Consider the following 18,636-nt stretch of genomic DNA (forward strand, 5'->3'; position numbering starts at 1 on the left):
CCCGGTGTAATTTAGTGTTCGACGCTGACTACTAGAGAACAGACTTTAGAACGATGTCCCAATTTAGCATTAGCCTCGGCATTTTTTGCCCCCGGGACTAAAGGACCCTTTAGTCCCGGTTGGTATTACCAACCGGGACTAAAGGTCCCTGCCCAACGGTCGTCCGCGGGGCAGGGATCTTTAGTCCCGGCTGGTATTACCAACCGGGACTAAAGGTTTACCTTTAGTCCCGGTTGGTAATACCAGCCGGGACTAAAGCTTTTAGTCCCGGTTTGGGTTATGCCCCGGGAATAAAGATTAATATTTAGTCCCGGTTTGGACCCCTAACCGGGACTAATTATCCCGGCCTATAATTCTGCTCAATTCTTCCTCCCCGAGCCCGAGCCATTCCATTATTCAAACTCACTGCCTCTGTTCTTCAGCTTGCTGTTGTTCTTGCACTCTCCCCCTCCATTGGTGTTGCTCTTCGATTTTGGAGGTAACAAACTTAATCCTCTTATGTTTTATCAGTAGCTTATCTCATTTTGCGATGTAGATGCATGTGTAACTTTATATGTTGGACTTTATTATGATTTTATATGTCATTTTTAGCTCAAAATCACATGATGATTTGCATATATGTTTGGATAAACAAAAGTTAAATTAGTTCATCAAAATCACGCCTCGCTCGTCCTCGCTGGAGCACGCGCCATTCTCGTCCCCGGTGGCTTACGTGATCTTAGAATTAATTTTTCCATGAAATGAAAAACTTAGAAAATTGTTAGAAAATTGTAGAAAATCCGTACTAGTTGAACTTGCGGACCGTGTTCATGTCGGCGAGCATGTTCTCTGCCGAGCGGTAACGGACGTCAAGGAGGAGCTTTGATTCTACGAGGGAGAGCGGCAACGGTCGTGGAAGACCGTGTTCCCTTTCTCGTAGAATCAGAGCTCTTCCTTGGCCAAGTACGGTGCCGTCCGGTGGAGAAATGCTCGTCGAGATGATCACGTAAGCAAGGTCAACTAGTACGGATGGTTATTTATTGAAACATGTTTTTGAGCTATAATTTGATGGATATTTGAAAATATGAAATTTACACTAGTTTGCAAAAATAAGTATAGAAAGTAGATGACAACTGTTACTGGATCCTCGGCCTCTCGTTCGGTTGCGAAACGACTGAGGCCAGAACTCCCTCTCATTATCTGCGGCAAGTGTAAGCAGAAGATTGTGATGGAGTACCGAGTCAAGAGACAGGGACCCAACAAGGGTCGTGTTTTCTACAAGTGCCCGGATCGCGATGTGAGTTTCTTACGCATTTTATAATTATGGCTAATTGACCTGCTTTTCTTGAATATTTTTGACTAAATATTTTTTGGCTTTAATTTCAGTGGGAGGGCAATGGATGCGATGGTTGGTACTAGGGAGGAAGATTATGCTACATACGTGCAGAATTTGGGTGCGCTTGAGGTAGCGGATGCTGCTGATGAGGCAGTGAGCCAGCAGGAGAAGCTTATTGATATTCAACAGAAGAATGATTTGTCTGTTTTAGTTGCGTACGATCACAAAATAATTATGTTACTGAAGTGCATTGTAGTTTTAGTTTGTTTAGTGATAGTTGGGATTGCTTACGTTGTAGCCAGGCTTAGTTAATTAATCAACCGTGTGTGTGTCATTTATGTTGTGTAATAAAATACTTAATTATGTTCAAGGTTTTCATAATTTGTCGTGTAATACAGATTATGTCACGCCATTGGATGTACAATGCCGATCGTCGCTCCCAAGACTTTATAGAGGGCTTGCACTATTTCTTAGGTGTGGCCGAGGCAAATAAGCGGGATGGTTTCATATGCTGTCCATGTGCCCTATGTAAGAATTTAAAGGAATATTCAAGCTCAATGAGTCTTCATTCACATTTGCTTAAGTCAGGTTTCATGTCAAACTATATATGTTGGACTAAGCATGGAGAAAGCGGGGTCATGATGGAAGAAGGTGAAGGAGAAGATTTAGACATTGATGACATTATTGCTCAGTATGGTGCCTTTGATGATACTACAATGGGGGAGATGAAGAAGAGGTAGCGGTAGAAGATGATCTCGGTGATGCTCTTGGCGATGCCATTCGTGATGCACAACAAGAATGGGAAAGTGAAAAAGAGAAAGTTAAGTTGGAGCGCATGCTTGAGGATCATAGGAAGTTGCTATACCCGATGGCCGAAGAGGGGCAAAAAAAGCTGGGTACAACACTGGAATTGCTACAGTGGAAGGCAAAGAATGGTGTATCCGATAAGGCATTTGGGAATTTATTAAACCTCATAAAGAAGATGCTTCCGAAGCCAAATGAATTGCCCACCACTACGTACGAAGCAAAAAAGGTTGTCTGCCCTTTGGGATTAAAAATCCAGAAGATACATGCATGTCCTAATGACTGTATCCTCTACCATGGCAATGAATACGAGAATTTGGATGAATGCCCGGTATGTAAAGCATCGCGGTATAAGATCAGGCGCGATGATCCTGGTGACGTCGAGGGTGAACAACGTCCTAGAAAGAAAATCCCTGCCAAGGTTATGTGGTATGCTCCTATAATACCACGCTTAAAACGTTTGTTCAGAAATAAAGACCACGCAAAGTTGTTGCGGTGGTATAAAGAAGACCGTAAGGTAGACAATATGCTGAGACACCCAGCTGATGGGTCCCAGTGGAGAGCGATAGATAGAGAATTTTCAGAGTTTGCAAATGAGGTTAGAAACTTAAGGTTCGCCTTAAGTACAGATGGTATGAATCCTTTTGGACAGCAGAGCACTAGTCATAGCACTTGGCCAGTTACTCTATGTATCTACAACCTTCCTCCATGGTTATGCATGAAGCGGAAGTTCATTATGATGCCGATCCTCATCCAAGGTCCGAGGCAACCTGGCAACGATATTGATGTATATCTGAAGCCATTAGTTGAAGAACTTCTAGTTTTATGGAACAAACCAGGTGTACGTGTCTGGGATGAGTACAAACAAGAACACTTTGACCTACGAGCAATGTTGTTCGTAACCATCAATGATTGGCCTGCTTTAAGTAATCTTTCAGGTCAGACAAACAAAGGATATAATGCATGCACACATTGTTTTGATGACCTTGACAGTATATATTTGAAAAGATGTCGAAAGGTCGTGTACCTTGGCCATCGTCGATTCCTTCCTTTGAACCACCAAGTAAGAAAGAAAGGGAAGCATTTTAAAGGTAAGCCAGACCACCGGAAGAAGCCTCATAACCGAACCGGGGAAGATGTACTCGCAATGGTCAAGGATGTGAAAGTAGTATTTGGAAAGGGACAAGGCAGTGAATCTGTTCCCAAAGATGCTAATGGACATGCACCCATGTGGAAGAAGAAGTCCATCTTTTGGGAGCTACCCTATTGGCAAGTCCTAGAGGTCCGCAACGCAATCGACGTGATGCACCTGACAAAGAATCTTTGTGTGAACCTGTTAGGATTCATGGGTGTGTACGGGAAGCCAAAGGATTCACTTGAAGCACGCCAGGACTTGCAGTGCATGAAAGAACGAGACAACCTTCATCCAGAGAAGACAGGTGATGGACGTCATTACTTAAGTCCTGCTAGCTACACGCTTAGCAAAGAAGAGAGGGACAGCATGTTCGAATGTCTAAGCAGCATCAAGGTCCCATCGGGATTCTCCTCCAATATAAAGGGTATAATAAATGTGCCAGATAAAAAATTCCTAAACTTAAAGTCCCACGACTGCCACGTGCTTATGACGCAATTGCTTCCAGTTGCTTTAAGAGGAATTCTACCTCCACATGTACGTCTAGCCACCGTGAAGCTATGTGCATTTCTCAATGCAATTTCTCAGAAGGCAATCAATCCAGTGGAACTAGCTACTCTACAGAACGATGTGGTTCAATGTCTTGTCAGCTTTGAGTTGGTGTTCCCTCCATCCTTCTTTAATATCATGACACACATCCTAGTTCATTTGGTGAAGGAGATTAGTATTCTTGGACCTGTGTTCTTACATAACATGTTCCCCTTCGAGAGGTTTATGGGAGTCTTGAAGAAATATGTGAAAGTCCGTTCTAAGCCTGAAGGAAGCATCGCCCAGGGCTATGGAACAGAGGAGGTCATTGAGTTCTGTGTTGACTTTATTCCTGACATTGCTCCGATTGGCGTTCCCGAATCACGACATGAGGGGAGACTCAGTGGTAAAGGAACTTTAGGGAAGAAAACATATATTGGCATGGAAGACGATTATTTCAATAAAGCACACTACACAGTTCTTCAGAACTCGTCATTGGTGCATCCGTACATCGAGATACATAAGGAGTTCTTACGATCCAAGTTTCCAGGGAAGACTGAAGCTTGGATTAGGCGTCAGCACATGAAAAGTTTCAGTGGTTGGTTGCGAAAAGAATGTCAAGGCGATGACAATATTGATGAGCAACTGTATTTGTTGGCTAGGCAGCCATCGTGGCATATCCTCACGTACCAAGGGTACGAGATAAATGGGAATACATTTTACACAGTTGCCCAAGATAAAAGGAGCACCAATCAAAATAGTGGTGTTCGCATAGATGGCACAGATCCAAATGGGAATATACAAACATATTATGGCCGCATAGAAGAGATATGGGAACTAGACTACGCACCTAATTTTAAAGTCCCTTTGTTCCGGTGCCAATGGGTGAAGCTGACCGGAGGAGGGGTAACAGTCGACAAAGAGTATGGAATGACAACAGTGGACCTCAACAATATTGGATACAAAGAGGAACCATTCGTCCTTGCTGCCGATGTGAGTCAGGTGTTCTATGTGAAAGACATGTCTACAAAATCAAAGAGAGGAAAAAACGAAGACATCAACTCAATGATCAATGAGCCAAAGCGCCACATAATTCTTTCTGGGAAAATAAATATAGTAGGAATTGAAGACAAGTCAGACATGTCAGAAGATTACGAAAGAAATGTCCGAATTCCACCCTTCATAGTGAAGAAAGATCCAAGCATCATGTTAAATGATGAAGACACTCCATGGTTACGACAAGATCATAACCAAGGGTCATACGTCAAGAAGAAATTCACTGTTGTGCCCGCATGATACAACGATGCATGTTTAATATATTATGTTTTAGAGACGGATATTATGTAATATGTTTTCGGAACCCTAGATTGTCTAAAATTGAAAAGTTTTGAATACCAAGTTTGTTCATATCATCAATATCTACAATCCTTATATAGACCATTTTTTCATTTGAGAAAGCTTGAACAAAATGTAGTTCAATTTTCACAAGTGTGTGACATAGTTTTAGAAAGTCTATAAGAGATAAGGAAAATTGTGACTAGTGTTTGATAAAAATTTCTCAAATGGGAAAATGATCTATGTAACAATTGTAGATCTTGCTGAGATGATCAAACTTGGTATTCAGAGTTTTTTCATCTGAGGTCATTTAGTGTCTCATTTGAGCAAGTTTGACCAAGTCAAATTTGGTCAAATGAAAAAACAACACTTTGACCCTAGTATTATGGACTCTAAATGACTTCGAATTGAAAAGTTTTGAATACCAAGTTTGTTAAACTCAAAAAGATCTACAATTGTTGTTTTGGTCAACTTTCCATTTGAGAAAGTTTGGACGGTTCAAATTTATGATTTTTAAATTTCGACGCCTACAAACTAGTTTTCGGAACCCTAGATTGTCTAAAATTGAAAAGTTTTGAATACCAAGTTTGTTCATATCATCAATATCTACAATCCTTATATAGACCATTTTTTCATTTGAGAAAGCTTGAACAAAATGTAGTTCAATTTTCACAAGTGTGTGACATAGTTTTAGAAAGTCTATAAGAGATAAGGAAAATTGTGACTAGTGTTTGATAAAAATTTCTCAAATGGGAAAATGATCTATGTAACAATTGTAGATCTTGCTGAGATGATCAAACTTGGTATTCAGAGTTTTTTCATCTGAGGTCATTTAGTGTCTCATTTGAGCAAGTTTGACCAAGTCAAATTTGGTCAAATGAAAAAACAACACTTTGACCCTAGTATTATGGACTCTAAATGACTTCGAATTGAAAAGTTTTGAATACCAAGTTTGTTAATTTTGGTCGAATTGAAAAAACAACAATCCTTATATAGGCCATTTTTTCATTTGAAAAAGTTGTACAACAAAAAATACTATATTTTCTTTATTTTTATAGGTTTAACAAAAATTTCCTGTCAATTTTGGTCAAAAACCGAGAAAAAATTGAAACATTGACGTTACAATAATGTGATAATAAATTTCCTATCGAATAATATTAGTTTTATTAATTTTAAGTTACAAATATATTTTTGCATTAACAAAATACTTAGTATTAGTAACATTTATATTCTATATTCATAAAAGAAATTAAAAACTATAGGTTACAAAATTTTCCTATTTACAATAAATAATTAGTTAATCAATAGAATTTTTTAAAATAAATATTGCAAAGTATTGAAGTTGCTATGGAATTAATTGATTAACCTAGTATTAAACAAAATCAAAATCCCAGGTCTTTCCAATTACGCTGGCGGGTTGCCAAAATTTTCGGTGCCTTCAGTCCCGGCCCAGACCAAGAACCGGGACTAAAGGGTGAGCGGCAATTTCGGTGCCCGCCCAAAATACTTTTAGTCCCGGCTAGTAACACCAACCGGGACTAAAAACCCTTTAGTCCCGGCTTGTAAGGCGAGCCGGGACTAAAGGGTTGGGCCTTTAGTCCCGGCTGGTAATACAAGCCGGGACTAAAGGGTTTTTAGTCCCGGTTGGTGTTACTAGCCGGGACTAAAGGGTCCCGGCCTATATATATCGAACGGTTTCATCTTCTACCTTTCGATCTACACGTCGATCATCGCCGCCGCCACCGCCATCTTCGATCTCGCCTCCGTCGCCCCAGCCCCGCCCGGCCGTACATCGAGCTCGTCTCTGCCGCGCCGCCGTCGTCTTCTACCCCCGCCCGGCCGCGCCATCCGCCCGGCCCCCGTCTCTGCCCGCACCCGAGCCCCCTCCGTCGACCGCTTCCCGCGCGCCCGGCGGCCTCGTCGTCGAGCCCCGCCGTCTCCGCCGCCGTACGTCGTCCTCGCGCGATCGAGGTGCTCAGCTCGGCCCCGCGCGTGGCCGGCCAGCACGCCCTGCCGGCCCGCGCCATCCGCCTCGATCCACAGCCTGCTAGAGCTTAGCTTGCTCTCGGCCGGCCAATATATTAGATTAAAATGTTAGATTTAATTAGTAGTTTTTGATATATGTTAGATTTAAATGTATTAAAATTTAATTAGTACTTTATTTAGATAGTTTTTTTAGATAGTTTTTTATTATAGTATTTGATATATGTTAGATTAAAATGTATTAAATTTTAATTAGTACTTATTTAGATAGTTTTTTTTAGATAGTTTTTTATTATAGTTTTTGATATATGTTAGATTAAAATGTATTATCTATTACTAGTTTATCTAATTTCATGTTAGATTTATTTAATTGGATTTAGTAATTATATATTCTATCTCTCTATATATATATATCTAGAGAGAGATTCTATATGTATACATATGGTACTTAATTAATTATTTCTATATGTATATATACATGTACTTATTTTCATGTGTTGAGAGAGAGAGAAAATTGTATCTAGAGAGACATTCTATGTGTTATCACATGCATATCTAGAGATATAGACATATGCACTTATTTCTATGTGTTGAGAGAGAGAGAAAATATATTGTATCATTCTATGTGTATATATATACATGTACTTATTTCCATGTTTTTGGATCGAAAGTGTTTTTGATTCGATTCCAAAGCCTATACCTTATTATTGTTTATCCTTATGAAATATTATGTGTTATTATATTTAATTGGATTTAGTAATTCTATATGTGTTATCACATGTACTTATGTTATGTACCATAATAATTCTATCTATGTGTTATCTTGAAGATACAAATGGCTGCTCCGGATGATAACTTGAGTGATGACATAATGGCGGATATTATCAACGCCGGCACCAATGTGGATGTAGATGACACGAGTCAGTACTTTGCTGATTATGAGGATATCCTGAATATGCCGGTGGTTGAAGATCAACAAATTGTCGCGCAAGAAAATACTGGCGAGGTATATTCGATTATCTATCATCTCTTATAGATGCATGCGTACGTATATTTGTTGTTAATCGTTGTGTTTCTACTCATGTAGCCGGTCTCTGGATCTACATCAACCACCGACAAAAGTAGGAAAGTCCGAGGGCCAAAAAAGCCATTAGAGGGCCGTTTCATAATATCAGAATTCGACACCGACACCGGCAAACCATTGGGACCACATGCTCAGACATATGTCAATCAATGTGGGTTCATTGTAAGGGATAGGATCCCAGTTAGTGCTCGTGAATGGAAGCAGAAGATATCCGCTCCTAATGTTAGTTTTGTATCTGATCGTGATAAGAACCTAGCTTGGAGAGATATCACTCAGCATTTCACATTACAAGCAGATGATGCTTTGAAGGAGCTAGTGAGGGATTGGACAATGAAGAAGATGGCAACATTGTTCCAGAGTTGGAAGAAGACATTGTATAAAAAGTTTATCTTGAAGAATGCTACGCCGAATTTCAATGCTAAGGCGTTTGTCAAGTTGGAGTCCCATTGGGATGCCTTCGTAGAATACAAGACATCTCAAGACAGTGAGGAACGTGTGATGAGGAATCGGCAGAATGCCCGACAGAAGCAATACCATCATCGCATGGGATCAGGTGGTTATAGGAGTGCTATTCCCAAGTGGCAGAACCTAGAAGCAGAGATTACTGCCAAGGGAATCATACCTGAAACAATAGAAAAGAACTGGCCTCAACGCGCGAAGAATTGGTTCTACGCTCATGGGGGAAGCCTAGACCCAGACACTGGCAAGCTAATTTTCGGCCAAAAAATTGAGAGAGCAACACAGAGACTAGCTCGTGCTAGGGAAGAAGCTGATAGTGGTGTTTTCAAGCCCAACAGAGAGAAGGATGAATTGACATATGCCCTAGAGAATCCCGAACACGGTGGTCGAACAAGAGGCTATGGGGCGGTTCCGTGGCTACACGCATTCCCAGCAGACAAGGATACCTACAGAAGCCGCCAGAGAAAGAAGGATGAGGAGGCAGAACGAATTCGTGCATTGGAGCAATTTGTTGATGAGTCACGACAAGCATTGCTTGAATCACGTGAACGAGAAAAATCTCTTGAGGCAAGAATGCAGGAGGAGATCAAGAGGCAAGTGCAGCTAGCAATGAGTCAAATGCAATCGCAATCAACGCCGGGAGTCACCATTAGCCCCGTTGGTCAGATGAAAAGCAGTTGTGCTTCTACGGAGCTGCCAGTTATTCAAGACGACGCTGGGTTGCGCTTCCCTGTTGATGACATTACCGAGCCTCTAACAAAATGTGAGCTGCACATTCCAGATGGTAATGCATCAATCATGGTGGCTGTCGGGGTTGTATCTCCAATAGACCGAACGAAGACACCAAGAATCCATGGGTCAGTTATTCAACCTGGATATGCTAGCGTCTCGGTCGATAGAGTGCTCAAAGGTTACAGCAATGTTCCTCTTGACATTGAAGGCGGTGATGGGGAGAAGACACTAGGAGAAACAGAGAAGACATTTATTCAATGGCGCAAACGCTTCATCATCATTCCTGGGGCGCCACCGCTTCCCCTACCTCACCCTAGGTACGAATGAAAGTGAATGAAATATTATTTTCCATTAATTTTCTATTGGCTTCAAAAATAATTGACACACAAATTGTTTTTATAGCAGGGTCTCTCCCCAGCCTAGCCTAATCATTCATTCCCCATCTCATCACAGCGTCGCGGGGGGCGAGACGACTTCATCCCCACGGCGATCGCCAACTCCTACACCGGCCCCATCGCCTCCACAACGATCTCCAACTCCTACACCGGCCCCATCGCCTCCACAACGATCTCCAACTCCTACACCGGCCCCACCGCCTCCACAACGATCTCCAACGTCTCCACGCCGGTCTCCACCAACACTGGCCTCATCGCCTCCACGCCGATCTCCAACACCGCCCCCACCCCCTCCACAGCGACGCACTACAAAGACGTCTAAGGTCCCGGCGGCAAAGAAGACCCCAAGAAAAAGAGTTATTTCTCAAGAAATACTTCCTGAAAAGACTGATGAGCAAATAGCAGCTGAAGAAGACAAAAAAGTAAAAGATTTTTTTATAGATATCAAAAACAAGAGTCAAGCAAAGCTTAAGGAGAAGCCGTACTTTTACATACCACGAGATGTGCTGAGGCAGAAGGTCGATGCTCACAAGAAAAAGATGATTGAACTTCGTAAGCCTTCGCCACTATCAGACTATGACCGCTCCCTCGTGAAGTCACATGATGCAGATAAGAAAAGGAAAAGAGCATCAGGGAAGGATGTCCCACAGCTCGGACAACAGAAGCAACCAATGCAAAATCTTGTTGTTGCTAATGAATATGGTTCCAACATAGAAGTCTATCGACCAGACAACTCTGGAGAAGTGTCGGTTCAAGCCCTTAATGCTTTTTTTAAAGATACTGGTTTAACCTTGGATCAATTGACGGGCAAAGCTCCAATCCAGAACCTGGAAGTTGATACCTGGAAGACTTATAAATATGGCAAAAGTCTATACAACCCTGCGGCTCTGAATGAATTGGGTACGCAAATGTACTTGCTCAACAAGTGGTACATGCAGGCGTGTGGCAGGGGTGAGCAGTGGATCTTTGTCAGATTTAGAGACCATCATTACTTCCGTGGCGATGACATCTTACATATTAGTTTCGAAGAATTGCATCAACTATTCCACTTGGACGCTCTGGACAAATCAATCATGAGCTCCTTTTGTTTGTAAGTGATTCTTACTTTTATTTAATAAACTCACTTCCATGCGTACGTGTATATAATTATCCTCACATGTAACTTATATTTATATATAGATTCCAGATGTCAGAGCTCCAAAGAATACAAGACACCAGTGTTGGCTTCATTGATCCTTATATCGTATTCAAAACCGATATTATTGTCAAGGACCACTGGGTATCTGAAGCACAGACGAATATCATGAAGTTCTTCGTGAAGCAGCACGACAAGACAACAATACTTTTCCCGTACAACTTTGAGTAAGTGTTAATAATAATGTAGTCTACACATTTTATGTAATATCAATACAACTTATATGCATGTACGTGTGTGTATAAACCAATGCAGTTTTCACTGGATACTCATTGTCATTGAGTTAAACTCAAGTCGGTTACTAATCTTTGACTCGTTGAGAAAAGAACGGGCACTATACCAAGATATGATAGACATTATCCAGGGGTAATTTCGATCTCTCGCGCACAACTATTATTGAATAGACTTTGCCATAATTTATTAACGATCGTACATTATTGGTCGCACAGGGTTTGGAAAGAGTTTATTCGGCAACATCGCAAGGATTGCAAGGCACCACTTAATGTAGTTGAAATACCAGTAAGTTGTACTATATACACTTCCCCACGTGTTTAATTACTATATCGTACTTCAATTTACGTGTGAGATGATGAGAATAATCTTCTTCTCGTACAGTGGTGTTTGCGGCAGGAACCAGGTAATAACTTGTGTGGATACTACGTTTGTGAATTTATCACTGCGCACATAAGAAGAACTCCTGAAGATGTCCTCAGAGTACGTATATATCAATTTTTATTTATTTTTAAATGAATATATATACATATATGTGTATTAATACTTTTCCTTTTATTTCAAATGCAAGACTGAATGGTTGAAACGAAGGGTCATGCAAAAAGACCATCTGAAAGCAGTTCAAGAGTCAATAGCAGGATATCTTCTAGAAAAAGTGCTAAATCCCAACGGCGAGTTCTACTTTGATCTTAAGGAATAAATGATGTAAATTAAATGTTTATTGATATCGTTATTTTCGAGAACAAGATTATGAAAGTGTTGTATATATACATATATATATATATATCTATAATATATATAGTTTCATACTTTATTCGAATATAATAATGCTCAAGATGAGAATTAGATGTAATTATATGCATGCGTGTATTTATATTAGCAACGTAGAATACGTACATAAAAACATATTATATATTAAACAAATACGTGTAACTGAACTGAAAACAAATTAAACAAAAAAAAAAGAAAAAGAAAAGGAACCTTTAGTCCCGGTTGGGGTTACCAACCGGGACTAAAGGGTGAACCATTAGTCCCGGTTGGTAACCCCAACCGGGACTAAAGGGTGCGCCAGGTTCGCTCGGCTGGAGGGCCTTTAGTCCCGGTTGGTGTTACCAACCGGGACTAAAGGTCCCTCTTTAATCCCGGCTCGATGACCCGGGACTGAAGGTTCCACCTTTAGTCCCGGGATCGTTGTCCCGGCGCGGTAACCGGGACTAAAGGCTGTTACCGCCCGGGACAACAGGTCCATTCTGTAGTAGTCTTTCGTGTGATTTCAGATTTACGAAATGTGTTGTAGTTTCGCCTAAGAAGAGTAGATCCTAATTCGCTCTTTTGTAAACCCTCACGTTAAGGGACATACTTGTGTTGTAGTTTTTGCTCTTTCCACCTATAATGCAATCCTAGCCAATGTTGGTATTTGAATCTAAGTGTCATAGTTGCTTGAGCACAACTACATCAAATACTTCTTTCCACTAACATATCATTGATTTGCTGGCCTACAATAGGCACCATGTAATGACAACCAACCTCTATGTTCGTTTACAGCATTGTAATGAAAAAAACCATGTTACATTTCCTTCCCGTATTTACCCGTTTAATGTACTAAATAGACCAACCTTTCGTATCAACGCGATGAGGAACATATTAAACATATGAGCCACTTATACCAAGCACATCATCCGCAGCGAAGCACGGGCAGCAGTGGCTAGTTTTTATGGTGGTGGACGGTTACGAGATCTACGTGTCCACCAAAGGAACTGGACAGGTTTTTGTGGTGGTGGTCGTTACAAGATCGACGTGTGCACCATATAAAGGAACTGGGGACACTCGATCTTGGGTAGTTGACATGGTACTATTTGGGACTCGGTTAGAAATTGACGATTCTCTCTAAAGCTGTGTCATCCGCGTACGATGGAATCTAATCGGGCTAGCCTAATAATGTTTGTAGTTTTCAATTGGAAGGATGAAAGTCACAACGCGCGCTTAGATTGAAACAGTGCAGGGACTAGTACGTGTTATCTTTACGTCCTTTTGTGTTTGTGATTTGAAACATCAAACAAGGTCGTCGATGAGGTAGCCCAAAAGATTGACGGCCTTTAATTGTTGAGAGAGACGGGGAAAAGGTTGTATGGAATTAATCTTTTTTCTTGCACGTCTTTCCCAGCATGCATGTTTCGCAGTACAGTACTACACTGCTCCGTGCCACACCATAGGCTGAGAGTAGACATAGCAACTACTCCAGAGAAACAAAGCCGCCAATCATGGTACACAGGTCACGATCGACTACACCACGCTCGATCGGCCACTCTTATCTATCTAATCACCCCCGATCGACGAGGAATAACGAACCACGCACAGACGTCGATAGCCATGGACGGCTTGACGCGAGCTTGAGCGGCAACTATCACATAGGAGTAGTCACTCTCGCGCGCTCACAGGATACTTACGTGATTTGTTGGTGTCTTGACTTGGTGCCCTCTCCACGCGCCTAGAAAACGCACACGAGCTGAGCCAAGGGCTTTTCATGTGCCGTTTCTTGCACCGTTGCTCACCTCTTTCCAGAGTAGATTCGTCCATGGCCGACAACATGCTCCTCGTGACCCAGTGCCACGAGTCGAACCCGGACAGCTTCATTTTGCCGGCCGGTTACGACCTCAAGACGGCCGTTGTCTCCCTGCCCGTCATCGACATGTCCCGTGGCCGCGACGAGGTCTGCCGTGCCATCCTCGACGCCGGCAAGGAGTTCGGCTTCTTCCAGGCGAGTTATAATATCCATCAAGTCCCTTCTTCCGTTGATTGCCAGCATCACGAGCATTGATCGATGTGTCGATCGTACAAATTAAAACGTGCTGCCCGCAGGTGGTCAACCACGGCGTCTCCGAGCAGGTGCTGCGTGACATGGAGGCGGTGTGCGAGGAGTTTTTCCAGCTGCCAGCGGCCGACAAGGCGGAGTTCTACTCGGAAGACAAGAGCAAGCCCAACAGGCTCTTCTCCGGCGAGAAGTACTGGCGGGACTGCCTCCGCCTTGTCTACCCCTTGCCCGCCGGCGACACCGAGGACTGGCCCCACAAGCCACAGAGGCTCCGGTAATAATATAAGAGTGATAGTATGATGATCAGATCAACGATCACCATATATGCATACATGCTTTGAATATATATATATATATATATATATATATATATATATATATATATATATATATATATATATATATATATATATATATATATATATATATATAACTACTACCCTGTAGCTGGCTATAAAATAATTTATTCTGTAGCCACTTTGAGTTACGATAATTACTATGCTAATTTACGAGATTATAGTAACTCCTTAGTAAGTGGTTTACTATAACGTTATGGTAAATATCTCCATGTGTTATAGTAACCCAACTATCGTAAATATGTATAGACATTATCGTAAACTAGTATATAAAATTATCATAAATGGAGGTGGCTACAGAATAACTTATTTTGTAGCTGGCTACTGAATATACTTTTATATATATATATATATATATATATATATATATATATAATTACTATCCTTTAGCTGGCTATAAAATAACTTATTCTGTAGTCACTTTAAGTTACGATAATTACTATGTTAATTTACGAGATTATAGTAACTCTTTACTAAGTGATTTACTATAACGTTATGGTAAATATTTGTTTATAGAATAACTTATTCTTTGACCACTTAGAATATATATAATTCGTGCCCGCAGGGAGGTGGTTGAGAATTTCACGGTGCGGATCAGAGCATTGGCCATGGACATACTACGGCTGCTGTGCGAGGGCATGGGGCTCCGCCCTGACTACTTCGAGGGGGACATCAGCGGCGGCCGCGTAGGCCTCGAAATCAACAGCTACCCGCCGTGCCCGGACCCGAGCAAGACACTCGGCCTGCCGCCGCACTGCGACCGGGACCTCATCACCATCGTCCCCCCCGGCGCAGTCCCTGGCCTCGAGGTCGCCTACACGGGCGACTGGATCAAGGTGGAGCCCGTCCCCGACTCCGTCGTCGTCAACTTCGGACTGCAGCTCGAGGTTGTGACCAACGGGGCGCTCAAGAGCGTCGAGCACCGCGCGGCCACCAACTCGGCGGTGCACCGGATGTCGGTGGCCACGTTCATCGTGCCGGCGGATGACTGTGTCATCGGCCCGGCAGAGGAGTTCGTCAGCGAGGATAGCCCAGCGTGCTACCGCAGCCTCAGGTTCAGCGACTTCAAGCGCGCCCACAACCATGCCAACCTCGGCTCGTCGCTCAACGTCACTACTAACCTCAAGAACAACCAGAATTAAGGAGATACTCCTATGAAACAAACTAAAACCATATAAGGATTTGCCTTCTCCTCTCATGCCAATAAGTTAATTTCTGTTTCTCCCGGATGCTGGCTCTCTGCACAGGCCAAGGATATCTATCACTTCCATTCATCATCTCCTAAGATGTAATACTCCATGTGAGTATCTGCCTTATTGGCGTTGATACTCCTAGTACGTATTGTATTAAGCAATAAAGAAGGCAAATAATTTATGCTGCCAATTAATCAGCTTATGGTTTGAGTCATAACCTGCATTAGGTGGTGGAACGAGTTGCTTTTTCCATTTGTGTGTAAATCAAGTGGAACTATAAAATAAGAGAATTGTTATATTTCAGATGCCTAAACTTTAAGCCGATTTCAGATAATATATTTTTATACAACCAACTAGTATAATTAAATAATTTTATTATAGTCATGTATTAACTTAACAACAATGAAATATCAGACACTTGAAATATACTTAGAACTTCAAGCACTGCACTCAAAAGATATAAGGCAATTTTGCATCAGAAATCCCAGACTATTTCTAGACCACCCCAATCATTTTATACTTCCTTTCTCTCTCGTACATTTGCATTAGAAACATTGTCCTTACTCCATATTCTTCAACATGTCCTTTCACCTATAGATTGACTGATCTACACGTGCGTGCGCGTATATTTTCGCAGGATTGCACCGATTTTCCAAAGTATGGAAAGATTGGGGGTTGAGATGCGGAGTTGTTGGACAATGTTTTTTTCAATCTTGCCAAAAAATAAAGATTGGTAATGGGTTTTGGGAAACTCTTCCAAATGAGCTTCTCCAAGAGTTTCCAAAAACCCACTCCAAGTCTGGATTTTTTGGTTAGACTGAAAAAAACAGGAAATTTAAATATTTGCCATCGTTGTGGTTGCCACCTTCAATTGCCAACCTTAAATTGGTAATTACACATTTGCCACATGGACATTTCCCAGTGCAACATATTTGCAACTTTTGGCGTCGTGGCAGTCCATATCAGCCTGCCAGCATGGATCGGGCAGGAGAAAAGATATTCCTGCCCCCGGCTTGTTTATGCTCACGCCCAGGCCCCTCGGTTAGCTCATTCCCGTTCATTCCCCACAGTCCCCTCCCTCTTCCCCGTTCTCCTCTCCTGAGCTCATCTCCACAGCGACTTCGTCGGTGACTGTCCACTCCGGCAATGACAGTTGCCCTTGCTCATTCGAAGCTGACGGATCTGCCGTTCCCATAGGCACTCCCTTATTATGCCATTGCCCTTTATTATACCGAAGTAGGGTTAGGGTTCCAAGGTGATTTTTCCTGCACTCAGCGTTTTTGGCTTCAACTCGTTCATTTGTTGTTGATTCATAGGCAGGTGATTTCGTAGTCGCTCGATACGGATCTGTGACCATGGATCCTACTGGCTACCCACCTTGGTAAGTCATGCTCTTCCCACCGCACGGGTAACAGATTGGCTAGGCTGGGTATATGGCCAACTGTGGAATATTTTTATGTTTACATTCATGCCAGGATCAAACTTGGCAATGCATTTAGAGTAGTTCTGAAGGTTGCTAAGTATACCGCTAATGTTGAATATTGTCTTGTAGAAATGGCTAACTAAGAGCACGAGTTGTGGCTAGATAGGAGCATTAGGTATAGTCTTGCTTAGTTTCATGATGATGTGGCTACAAAGATTATATGGGGACCTAGCCAGACATTGTCAATTTCGGTTTGGAATAGTGATACTAGCTCTGAATGGAAAATTAGAAGGGATGATCAATGGCAGCAAATGATGAAGGACAAATGGGATGAAAGGATGGCACACATTGCTGTGGAGGTTAGTACCAAAGATGGATATGAGAGAAATGATAGTTCAGTGGCATCTAAGGTTAGCAACACTGGTATTCCTCCTAGGTCTGGTGTCACCAGTTAGCAATGTTGATGCTTCTTATGCTGAGACTGATGCAGAAGGCATTGGTGATACCTGTACCTCTCTACCACAGGATGGTGATGAGCTAGTTCCAGTAGACTGGGCTACACTGACCATCATAGCAGATGCATATGAGGATGATGAGGCCAATGCGATAGCTGATGAGGAAGAAGTTTATTAGGCAATGGTATTTAAAAGCAACTAATGAGAGGGCTGAGGAAGCTGCTAGAGAGGAAATTCCCATCCCCGCTATGAGTAGTGAGATGCAAAGAGAGATGGCAGAAGCTACTATTCCTGTTGATGACAGAGACACAACTTAGCGTGTGTATGATTGAGATAGGGACTGTCCTAATATGTCAGTTGGCACACACTATCCTTGTATGCATGACTTCAGGTTGGCAGTTAGACAACATGCCATAGTGAATTAATTTGAGCTTAGCACTGAGAAGTCTGACACAAGCATGTTCTAGGGATACTGTAGGGCAGCAGGATGCCCATGAATTATTAAAGCTAGGACTCAACATGATAAGATCATTAGGGTGCTATTTTGAACTAAATATTAGTGTTTTAACCATGTATTTATGTTCTGTGAACTAACTGTGTCCCTGATAAGGTTTGTAATACTCTTTGTTTTGTTGTGCATATTCAAATCAACAACAATGTCCATAACTGTGAATCAAGAAGCAGGGTTCTTGGCAGGATGGCTTCTATTGCTTGGGTAGCAGAGCGAGCTATACCTCTACTGAAGAGAAAGCCAACAATGGGTTCTAGTGCAGTTAGAGATGATCTTTAGGACAAGTACAAGATAAAAATCAACTACCAAAGTGTGTGGCTGAAAGCCCTAGTTTGGTTTTGGATAATTGATGAAACCTAGCACTAACCTTTGTCATGAGTTGTGTTATGAGCTAGGTTGGTGCAATCTAAGTGAGGAGCATGGTGGCACTCAAATGGTGATGTTGATCACATGAAATGATAAGATGGCCACAAGTGATGATGATCAAGTGCTCAATTTGGAAAAGAAGAAATAGAAAAACAAAACCATATGGAGATCAAGACAAAGGTATAAATAGGGTTTTGTTTTGGTGATCAAGACACTATAGAGAGTGTGATCTCATTTAGAGTAGATGGCCGTACTATTAAGAGGGGTTCTTAACTAGACAATTCAGTCATCTAGTGCCACTTGGTGTTGGACTTCATGCATTGCATT

At 42.0% G+C, this 18,636-nt stretch overlaps 1 protein-coding gene and 2 pseudogenes across 2 annotated transcripts; all 3 read left to right on the forward strand.

Annotated features, from left to right (window-relative positions):
• The first annotated feature begins 1,716 nt into the window (after positions 1–1,716).
• On the forward strand, positions 1,717–11,872 carry LOC136505586 (uncharacterized; annotated as a pseudogene).
• Positions 11,873–13,711: 1,839 nt separating this feature from the next.
• On the forward strand, positions 13,712–15,744 carry LOC136505587 (mugineic-acid 3-dioxygenase-like). 2 transcript variants are annotated; one of them, XM_066500747.1, is made up of 3 exons: positions 13,712–13,951; positions 14,053–14,279; positions 14,927–15,744. In XM_066500747.1, exons 1-3 carry the CDS (start codon positions 13,718–13,720, stop codon positions 15,501–15,503), a joined length of 1,038 nt encoding a protein of 345 aa, XP_066356844.1. In that variant the 5' UTR covers positions 13,712–13,717; the 3' UTR covers positions 15,504–15,744. The 2 variants fall into 2 exon arrangements, with proteins under 2 accessions (XP_066356844.1, XP_066356845.1); XM_066500748.1 differs by having other exon boundaries at positions 14,080–14,279.
• A 1,544-nt stretch (positions 15,745–17,288) lies between these two features.
• On the forward strand, positions 17,289–17,929 carry LOC136503381 (uncharacterized; annotated as a pseudogene).
• Positions 17,930–18,636: the final 707 nt, after the last annotated feature.

The sequence above is a fragment of the Miscanthus floridulus genome, chromosome 14 (assembly GCF_019320115.1).
Source record: "Miscanthus floridulus cultivar M001 chromosome 14, ASM1932011v1, whole genome shotgun sequence".
In the NCBI taxonomy this organism is placed as follows: domain Eukaryota; kingdom Viridiplantae; phylum Streptophyta; class Magnoliopsida; order Poales; family Poaceae; genus Miscanthus; species Miscanthus floridulus.